Raw genomic sequence first — 10,691 nt, forward strand, 5'->3', positions numbered from 1 at the left:
TATTCCAAAATGAGTTCCACTAGTGACTGTTCATCCAATTAAATCTTATTATCGGGGTTCTTTTGTTCAAAATAGGAAGTTATCGGTATCTGCCCATAAACCTTTTCCTTTTGTGGGCAGCAGTTTTGTTGTTTGTAAGTGTTCGTAAATGACTTTCTATCATGAAATCTACCTATAAACTCTTCATAGGCACATAAAAGTTCTGGATTTTTTTTTTCTATTGCAATCACCAATAATTACATTTACATATATGCACAGATTATCATGATGAATCGATTTAGAAGCTAAATTTCCGACCCAGCTTTCTCAACATCACTTTTAAACATGTTTACATGAACCAGCTAAAAAACAAACGTAGTGGAGAATCCCAAATGTCTGTAGGATATTGACGAGGATCTAGCCAGTGTGGCTCGGCATCCTTGGCCTGCTGTACAGTATTTAGGAACCCTTATATTCCCAACACTGGGATGGGGAGGGATGCGCGTTAATCTCCCGTTTAAATACAGTCAAAGCAGGAATGCATTCATTGGATGAAAGTGGACATCAGGCTTGTTTAGTCTGCTACTGCCTCCCTTTTTTTTGTCAAAGTAAGAGAGCTGATTGATTTTTGCTGATCAGGTTTACTTTACCATATTAGCGATCATACACAACCTCTAATCATGTCAAAAGGGGCCTTAAAAACAAGTTACTGGTCATTGGTTTGTTAATTTATTCTCATATTTTCAAACACACACATCAGTCACATCTGTCCTGCAGCTGCCCTGGGGCCTCGTCACTGCTCTCCACCTTGACTCAGCAGACATGATCAGCCCTCTGACTTGACCACACCCACGCTGCGTTTAGATTGCTTCATGGAAACATGTATTAATTCACCACAGGCCTGTGCTAGTGTGTGGCAGAGTTGTGCTGTTTGTGGCCTCTGACCCGATATCACAGTGTTGGAGGTCAGGGGTTAAAGGTCACGGTGTATGTGTGTGTGTGAGAGAGAGGTGGCTGCATGTGAGCCACTGGGAAGCATCTTGGGAAGTTTTTAAGTTTTAATTGGGATGTGGGACGGGGGAAACACCAGAGCGGGAAGGGGAGTTAAGGGGAAATAGGGGTCTGTTTCATGTGAACTGATTAAAGAGGATGTCTTTGTTAGTTTGGATACTTTTTATATATAAAAGAATTAATGCAAAAAAGAAGCATAAAGCTAGAATGTATGTGTAGGGGAGTACTGCTGTCCTGTTAGTTAATACCAATATTTTAAGTAAATAAACAGTTGTGTTTCCATATCCACTTTTACTTCCTGTTCATTTTTGGAGTCATTTCAAGGCAACAAGTTGTTGAGAGTTTTTTTTAAGGTAGTTCCTTTTTTTCTTTGTAATAATTGGTTATATTTGTTTGTGCCTGCTAAAGTACAGTACAATATAACTTTGATATAATGTCTTAAAAACAGCTGACGCTACACAACAGTGTGGTTTGAATGAACAACTCTCCCACCTTGTGTCGCCAAAGCGTAACTACGTCAACAATATAAAAAAATAAAAAAACCTCTTCCGCGCGCGGAGCTCGCGGGTTCGGCTCTCTCCTGACGTGGCGAGCCGCTAAAGGTTCGCCGGTTCCTCGTGGGCCGCGGTGATTGGGCAGACGAGCACTTCAGCAGTTTTGACAGAATGTAAATACACAGGTGGCAGCGACATGGGCGAGAGAGACAGAGCCCTATGTAAATACAACAGAAGTGAAACCGTGTCACTCAGTTCTGGTTTCCAGCCGCAGTCGCAATGTGCGCCAGATAGTTGGAGGGAACACTTTGGATTTTAACTCGAGGTAAGAGTCCTAAGTCTGTCACTAGTGAGCTTTTACTATGTTGTTCAACTTGCATTAAGTTTCTATCGCTGTTTATAATGTAAATCAGGGTTTAAGTTGCCATAAATTGAGGTGGAACTATATTCCGCATGTCCGCATAAAAACTACCACCCGGACTCATTAAGCTTCGGTTCCTGCTCCTGCCGCATTCACCTGACGCGCGTTTCCGTCTCCATGCAGGTGACAGCCGCGCGGCCATGCCTCAGCTCACTGGCCCCGCGGTGCTGCAGCTCGTGCTGCTGCTCTCAGCCGTGCCCGCGCAGTACTTCATCACCAGGTGGAGCGCCACGAGCGTGGCGCAGCGCTACCACGCGATTACACGGTAGGTGTGCGGCGCAGTAGGCTAATGCACAGTTCATAAAGGATTGAAGATGTTTTAGAGGGATGTGCTGTTTGGACTCTTTGACTTTTAAAAAATAAAATAAGGACAAGCCCAGTGAAACATTTATTAACAACCTCATCATACTGATGGCAGAATTTCATATTCATAATTGTAAGTTTACACAAAGAAAACCCTCTTTTGTTGCTTTTCACAATCAGCTCAGGCAGTACATCGATTCCATTGACTTCTCTGAAAACCAAAAAGTGATTAAAACTGTTAATATCTGTGAACGATTTAATATAATACTGTAAACTCTTTGCATACAGTATGCATATGTTTTGTTGAAGCTCTGCAATTTGTAAGCTTCCTATATGTGAAACAAGTTCTAATAAAGGTAAAGAAAAAGAAAAAAAAGAAATAAATAAAAAGTAGCCTAATGCATAAAACAGGTAGGCTAAGTAGTAGTGTTGGGTGCCAGCACTTTGCATGAGACAGAAGAACATGACAGGAGTAGGGAAAATGTTTTGAGAACTTACAGTAGAACCATGTGCCTCAGGCTGTGTGCTGCATCAGTCAATTACTGTAGTTCTACTGGTGTTTCAGGTTGCGCAAAATTTGGAGAGACTGGAGAACATCATACCTCAATGGCACCGCATGGGTGGACTGGGCAAATCAGCAGCTGGTACATGTCAAGTGAGTGTTTGGCGTCCCAGCGACAACTGTGACACTCAGGCATGTGTTCTGATACTGCAGGGCTCTGTGCTCATTTGCATAATCCTTTTCTTTCAAGCTTGAATTCCCTTCACTCTAAAGGTGGCCTTGTTAGAACAGGAAAACAAACACACACACACACACACACACACACACACACACACACACACACACACACACACACACACACACACACACACACACACACACACACACACACACACACACACACACACACAACTCATTTCTATGTGCAGGCTGATGATGTTTCTGCTTTTCAAAAGGTCTCTGGTTGGTTTGGGCCAGGCAGATGAAGAGGCACACACACTGCCTCCTGTAGAGACCATGCTGTTTGACAACGACCACGGCTTCTTTGGAGGTTTGTATTCATACCTATAAACTTGGAAAAGTTCAGATACTGAGGAAGAATCTGAGGTTAATCATGTGGAGCCTTCACATCATATAACCCACAGTTTACACAGACACATCAGTGGGATAAACTCATATGTCATCTGAGTCTGTGGAGAATGACACACTAACTAACATTTTTTATTCGTATCTCTATCTCAGTCTTGTTTCCCATTAAATCTGAGCATGGAAATGGCACACAGAGTAATGTGAGATACTTTCTGTGTCATTTCCATGCTCAGATTTATTTGTCTCAGTAACAGGCCTGAATGTAACCCCTCAACAAGTGCAAAATACAGAATTGAATTTGAATTATTAAGTTCCAGTGCTCCCAAATACTCTGAACTCGTATTAGAATTTCTCAGTTGTTAATTTTAACAAAATAACTTGGTCATATATGTCTGATCTGATGTGACATAACGACACCTTGAGTGTGCGAGAGAAAACGAAGTGTTCTTTCTGTTCTGTGAAACATTCTCACATCTCTTCAAGCAGATCTTCATAGCATAAGTAATTGGTGTGATACCTGGTTATTGAAATTAAATCCAGAAAAATGTAAATATCTGCAAATTGGAGGAGGCGGTAACAACTGTGTAATTATGCGGTTGGAGACATGCTTGTCCAACATGTAGAAGAGGAAAAGGACATAGGTGTGGTGGTTGATTCATTGGAGTTCCAAAAACACATTTGTGAAAAACTAAAAATAGCAAATTCAAGGGTGGCCAATAACAAACTTTTACAAATTTAAGTAAGGAAATACTTTTGCCATTATATAAAGCTTCGGTGAGATCTCATCTTGAATTTGCAAGCTCTGTCTGGTGTCCTTATAAAGTAAAATATTGAAAAAATTGAAGCAGTTCAGAGAAGAGTAACCAAATTAATCCCAGGTCTGAATGTCATGTCATACGAAGAAAAATTAAGGCACTTAAAACTGCCAACTCTTGTCTATGGGAGGTATAGAGGTGACATGATTGAGGTGTACAAACTCTTCCACAAAATATATGATTCCACAGTGGAGCCTGTAAGAGTATGGAATGAGCTTCCTGAGGATGTAGTGCAGGCTCTGTCAGTAGAAGTGATATTTACGGATTATTGAAGTTTTGTTTTTTGTATGTTGTTATTATCATGAGTCTGATGTAGAGGATTTATATCCTGTATCAGATGTATTTTCATTAAATTTATAACATATTCTCTTATTTTCCCTCATTCCTGCAGCATCCAAAGCGGTGCGCAGCCCCCGTCCTCCGTACGTGTTTCTCCGAGTGGGGGAGGTGGTGTTGGAGAGGAAGGGCCACATGGTCGGGGTGGTGGTGAGCTGGGACCCTGAGCTACGAGCCCCTCAGGAGTGGGTTGACAGGATGTATTCTAGCTCTGAGGTCAGCAGCCACAACTGTTCTCTATACTAAAGTTGTTTCACAAAGGCTGTATCTCCATGCTAAGAACTTGAAAATTCACCTGTTTGACTGTGTGTGTGTGTATAAAGGGCATCGCAGCAGAGAAGACGCCTCATTACAAGATACTGTTCAGCGGGCCTGGCGCCTCCTCTCTGTTGGTTGCATACCTGCCTCAAACGCAACTGGAGCGCATCACGGGGATGAGGGTAAGTACTGGAAAATTACAGCACGCACACACACACAACCACACACACTGAATAGGTCCTGGACTCACTGTTGGATGTTTCTAGCCGGACATCCCCACCTTGGAGAATTACTTCACACATTTCGACGGGGAGCGGTTCGTCATGCAGCCCTGGCTCAGAGAGCTCTTTCCTGAGGATGAGATTGATGATGCCTGACTGCTCGTTCTGAGAGATCCATCCATCTGACGAGTTCATTTTCTTCCTTCTGTGGTGTTCTGTGATCAAGAACTGACGTGGTTGTTGTAAGTGCCAAGCTCGGTACAGATCAAATCCCTCCATGCTGGATCTCAATGTGAGGTTGTCCGTAGGGGATTTGGAGACTGTTACATATGGATGAAATGTTGTAATCGACCCTTAATGAAGTCACATTTCCAAACTTTATTCCTTTGAGATGTAGAAATATACAGTATTTTAATTTGATGTTTCTAAAAAAAAAAAAAGTAGATTTTTTTTTTTTTTAAGACAGACTTGAATGGTTGGCACATTTAAGTTAACTGATGAGGCAATAATTAAATGTCTTTGCAAATGTTTATAGTTTTGACATGACTGTTGGCTGTGATTCAAAATGGAAACCAAAAAAATGAAAAATTGCACTTCTGATCAGCCACAAGAATGTAATAAAATCATTTTAACTGTGAAAATCAGTTTTTTGGTGTTGACAGCCGATGACAAATGTCTTTAGGGTTTTTTCCTGCTTTTGTCTCTGAGGCTGAAGGAGACGGACACGCGCGAGGACACAGTGATTGTGGGTATGTGGGGAAGTGGAGAGAGGGCCGTAGGTCCCAGCCCTCTGCTTCCACACTCCTCATCCTCGTTCCTCCACTCCCTTGTCTCCTCCTCTCTGACCAGCAGGGGGTGCCCCAGGCTTTGTCCCAGGAGCTCAGTGACCTCACAGGCCTTCCACTGAGCATTTTCAACTGCTGACACACACGCTCGCCTCCTGAAACGCACACAAACACACACTAGTTAGAAGGCTATCCACATATGCCCTTGAAGGGATAGTTCAACATTTTGGCAAATGGGCCCATTGCCATAATCCCTATAGTTTTAAGAGTAGGTTCATTACCTTTAATGGTTGGTGCAAGCTATTTTTAGAACGGTGGAGCAGTGCCACGAGCTGCTCAGAGCTACGGAGGCTAATGGGATTTCTTTGTTTCCCTCATCAAACTGATCAAATACACAATCCAACGCTCTCGTGGACAAGTTGTGACCTGCACATTCACCACGCTATGAGATAATAACGGAACGTTACGAGATGGAGTTGTTTTTGAGGCAAATGCAGAGACTGCTTGCGGAAAAACTGCCCCCAATGGTCACGCGCATCAGCAGTTTTGCATGAATTTACCTCGAAAACAACTCTATCTTGTAACATTCCGTTATTATCTCATAGCGTGGTGAATGTGCAGGTCACAACTTGTCCACCAGAGCATTTTGGAGTTGTTGGATTGTGTATTTGATGAGTTTGATTAGGGAAACCAAGAAATCCCACGAGTCTCTGTAGCATAGCTCTGAGCAGCTTGCGGCTCTGCTCCGCCGTTCTAAAAATAGCTTGCACCAACAATTAAAGGTAACGAACCTACTCCTAAAACTATAGGGATTATGGCAATGGGCCAATTTGCCAAAATGTTGAACTATCCCTTTAAAGATGAAATGAGAGGTGTGCTGACGTTTTCCCCACCTCAGTTGACTCAGGCATTCTGCACTGTGGTAAAACTTGGGCGTCCCCACACAAACGCTCTTGTCCAGCTTTTCCAGCAGGACGCCACATACTCGCTCCATCGTCTCAAAATCTGAAAAAGTGACCAGGACCTGTGGGAGCAGTTCATTACGCTGTCAGATACAAGTCAACACACACACACATAAATGTTGAAGGCTCAATGATGGATTCAAGCTGTAACACATTTCAATTTCCAAATACGTCACCTCTGCGTCCATGTGATACAGGTCTGCCTCTCGGTGGAGAAACCTCCTCACTGAGGTGTCATTGTCACTGATGCCATGTTGCCTGAAGGGAATGAATAATGTAAAAATCACACTCTCACAGAAGGAGGTGAGAATTTGGTACTGCACGTCAAATTTTTAAAGTAATTTATTTCTCACAACATGAACTTGACATATATGGTATTAGAAATACCAACTGAAGTTATTGATCGGCTCAGCAATAAACAAATGCTACTTCTATTTTGTGTTGTGGTACTTGTTGAGACTGGTCTTGAGACCACATTTTCAAGGTCTTGATCTTGTCTTGGAACCATTAGCCTATATTTTTAATCGGTCTTGTTTCGATTGATCTGGACTCAGGATTTTTTTTTTAGCAAGACCACAGCTGCAGTTTTTAATGTTTTAAAAAATGTTGTTTTTTTTATGTCTCTGTCACTCACTCACTTTGGTTTATGTCATGCAATTCAATAACTTCAAGATAATTATATTGTTCTACAAAAGAGAATGCTTGTGTAACCATCTGAAAAACTTGCACCAGTGTCAAAAGTGGGAGGAGGAGACTTCCCACTATTAAATATAGTTTAGATTTTATATACAAATACAATTATCTTTTCTTTTTAACTCAGGAATCATGTATCAAGTCACATGATTATTATGAATACTGGTACTGAATACAATGGTCTTGAAAATGGTCTCAGAGTGGTTTGGTCTCAGTCATGGACTTGGTCCCGACTCGGCCTCGACCCCCTCAAAGTCTTGGCAAGGGCGCCGGAATGGGGGGGGCCAAGGGGCCATTGGCCCCCCCACTTTACGCCCCTGCCCTGCTCTGCCGGTCGCTGATCACCATAGGCCGCTATCCCGGTTTCAATAATTCCCCCGGTCCCACCCACATCAAATGAAATAAACCAGTAAAACATAGAAGAATCTTTCATTTTAAATCAAATCTAATGCTACTCTGCCTGTAGTGCAGCCCAGTAAATAGTCCCAATTCAAGTCTCTCCGGCCATATGGTGCTCACGTGAATGCACAGCTGAACGGAGCTTCTCTAGCTTCCGTCGTCCTCCCTCCGCTTATTATCACCTTCACCTTCGTCACCTTCTCAGGCTTCATCCACAAACACTGTGGACCAAGTGCACCATCTCAGAAAGTGCAACTTCTGCTCTGCCGGTGAGCGAAGGGAAGTTTACTTTGAAAAAATGCGAGGAAAAGATTAATTAACCTGACGTGTTAATAGCCTAGTTCAGCTTTGGTGATAAATGCCTTTAGTTATTATCAATACCAGGTGATTTACAGTTGTTACAGTTGTTTCACCTGGAGATAGCCTACACACCCACCCACAGAGACAGGTGATGAACCGGACTACAGTGGCGAGAGATTTATGACGTTACGTAATTCAATAATCAATATTAACGAGGGCGAGTAGGCCTATGGTGTCTGCTTATTTCCAGCATGTCACTGTCTGTTTACAGAATCAACATCTAGCTCATTCCTAAAGTTTGTGAAGTGTGTGTGGAGTGGTTGAGCGGACCTGCTGACAGATGTGCAGCTGACAGCCATGACATCACTAGACCTGAGCCACCAGCTGATCCTCCCTCGCGCACGTCCTGAGGACGGGACAAGTCTCCTGGATATTATTTTTTCTTTTCCTTTATTCATTTCTAACTGGCTCGTTTTGCCAGTAAAAACCATAACTTGTGAGAAAAAGAAGAAATGCGCGAAAACAACAAAATTGAAACATTGTAACCACAGCTGGCCCGAGTGGTCTATAACAGCGGTCCATATGAAGCGCGCACAGTCACGGACTGAGACAAAGTTATTCAGCTAGGCCTACATAAAGTCCAAACGTCTGTCTTAGCAGGCGTTGTCCTTAAGCATTGTTCCTATTATTAAAACATGAATGACAAGAAAAGAGGTGAAAAGTAGCTGCTGCAGACTGATGCGCCACAGACCTGCAGGTCACCCATGAGTGCTCATAAACTGTTACTTCGGCTTTTAAAGGCTGATTTTCTGCTTGATCCATGATGATTAATTTACCTACAGAAAATCTAAATGCATGGTAAAAGTAACATTAGCCTACTAATATTTTAGAGATCTCAAATTCACAAATGATGTTTTCTATTATTAAAATTCTGATTAAAAAAATTGGGTCAGGTCGGACCACGGGGTTCTTTTATTTTTTTTATTTTTGCCGTGGTCCAGCCGAGAGACTGCTTGCGAGTCCGGCTGCATCAGGTCCAGGCTTCAACACCTGGATCGGACCGGGTCGGGTCGTTGAGAACCTAGCAGTTTATAGAAACTGCTCAAAGAGGTGTAGTATTAACAACATTTTATTTACTCAAACCGGCAGCCAGACCAGAACAGGAGACCGGAGTACAGGGCTTTCTTTTTTTTCCTCTTCTTTTTTTTGATAAATTACGGTATCATGAGGGTCTGGGAGACGCTGGCGGAGGGGGGGGGGGGGGGATTACGCATTATGCTGGTATTACGCATCACGGCCGGACGCTACAATATGACTATTGCACCGACAGTGAGTGTGTAAATCTATGCCCCGTAACAACCCAACCTCCATGGCCCCCCCACCTCTACAATGAATCCGGCGCCGCTGAGTCTTGGTCTTGTCTTGGTATGCTCTGGCCTTGGTCTTGACTCGATTTCGGGTTAGGTGCATGGTTTTGACCACAACACTATACTGGTACTTAAAATACAGACACTGCAATGTTTTATTAGACACCTACCACTGAGGAGAGTGCTTCTCTATAGTGCTACTATTAGAAGTGGAAAGTAGATCTATTCAACTAGTCCTTTTGCTTTTAGTAACTTGTAGCCTATTTCTCATTAGGTACAATTAAGACCAATAGCGTATGTTTTTTTCACTTGACAGATAGTTACTCAGGCATATGTATGCCTGATTAAATACAGATTAAAACCCCCAGCTAATTCTAATAACTAATTTGCATTATCCGAAATGCTGTTGGCACATTGAGGCAATAGTAGGCAATTAAACACAATGTCATTATTCTCAATAGATTCATTCTGTGGGCTAATGAATCATTTTGTTGTTAATGCTCATGTAGGCTATTAACGAAACCAAAATTTGGAAGTAGTAGTAGAAATGTGATTGTAGCACTGAGAGCAATGGGTAGGCTACATTATGTATGATCAGAGACAGAGTCAGACATCGTTACCTAACTTACATCACAACAACACACTACAGCCTGAGAGGGCAGCACTGTGGAGGCTACATGTAGCAGCTAGCTGAAGTTAGGCTAATGTTACATTTCAACTCAGATCTTTAACTCTGCTCGTAGGCAACTTGAGATAAAAACATCAACAGTGTGCCTTCACCTGACAGACTGTAAAATGTACTCGAGCCGCCGTGAAACGCTGTTGGTCACCTCGTTGACTGACTCCTTGCTGTTGCCCACACTAACCCGAACAGACACTCGGTCCGCGGGGCAGCAGACCTCCGCTGCTCCGGTCACCTGCAGCTCCCTCACACGGGGACCAGGACCCGGTCGGTTAACGGCCTGTCCGTCGAGCCCTCGCTCCTTCTCATTACCGGCGAACTCACGGTCTGACGCCGGTAGTATCGCAGCAAACACTCGGCTCGGGTTGTCCATGGTGGACAAACTAACTTCCCGCTGCTATGGCAATAGGCGAAATGCATGTCGGGACTTGTAGGCTAATTCGTCTAACGGACTACAAAACTTTTGGGGGGGATGACAGGTGTCGTGCCAAAAAGGGATTGCTCACCAAAAACTAATTTCCATCCGCGGGAGCGCGCCTGTTAAAGTTGAAAAGCGTAGGTAGTTTACATGGCCC

The 10,691-nt window shown here is 43.1% G+C and overlaps 2 protein-coding genes across 3 annotated transcripts; one reads left to right on the forward strand and one right to left on the reverse strand.

Moving 5' to 3' along the window:
• Nucleotides 1-1,619: 1,619 nt before the first annotated feature.
• Nucleotides 1,620-5,502, forward strand: LOC311007922 (uncharacterized protein). Of its 2 annotated transcripts, none has more exons than XM_084001340.1 (7): nt 1,620-1,833; nt 2,029-2,170; nt 2,774-2,863; nt 3,166-3,260; nt 4,505-4,665; nt 4,773-4,889; nt 4,974-5,502. In XM_084001340.1, exons 2-7 carry the CDS (start codon nt 2,046-2,048, stop codon nt 5,082-5,084), a joined length of 699 nt encoding a protein of 232 aa, XP_083857466.1. In that variant the 5' UTR covers nt 1,620-1,833; nt 2,029-2,045; the 3' UTR covers nt 5,085-5,502. The 2 variants fall into 2 exon arrangements, with proteins under 2 accessions (XP_083857466.1, XP_083857465.1); XM_084001339.1 differs by having other exon boundaries at nt 1,622-1,809.
• Nucleotides 5,338-10,489, reverse strand: irak1bp1 (interleukin-1 receptor-associated kinase 1 binding protein 1; the record flags this gene model as incomplete). The annotated part of the gene is made up of 4 exons (XM_084001338.1): nt 5,338-5,868; nt 6,607-6,737; nt 6,852-6,933; nt 10,215-10,489. 4 exons carry the CDS (start codon nt 10,487-10,489, stop codon nt 5,607-5,609), a joined length of 750 nt encoding a protein of 249 aa, XP_083857464.1. The 3' UTR covers nt 5,338-5,606.
• Between the last annotated feature and the right edge of the window lie 202 nt (nt 10,490-10,691).

The sequence above is a fragment of the Trachurus trachurus genome, assembly GCF_905171665.1.
Source record: "Trachurus trachurus genome assembly, chromosome: 24".
NCBI lineage: Eukaryota > Metazoa > Chordata > Actinopteri > Carangiformes > Carangidae > Trachurus > Trachurus trachurus.

Bases quoted from the DNA above. Each gene is read 5' to 3' on its own strand.
- LOC311007922 (XM_084001340.1), top strand. From the start codon at position 2,046: ATGCCTCAGCTCACTGGCCCCGCGGTGCTGCAGCTCGTGCTGCTGCTC. The intron at 3,261-4,504 runs GTTTGTATTCAT...TCATTCCTGCAG, and splicing joins CGACCACGGCTTCTTTGGAG to CATCCAAAGCGGTGCGCAGC. The intron at 4,890-4,973 runs GTAAGTACTGGA...GGATGTTTCTAG, and splicing joins AGCGCATCACGGGGATGAGG to CCGGACATCCCCACCTTGGA.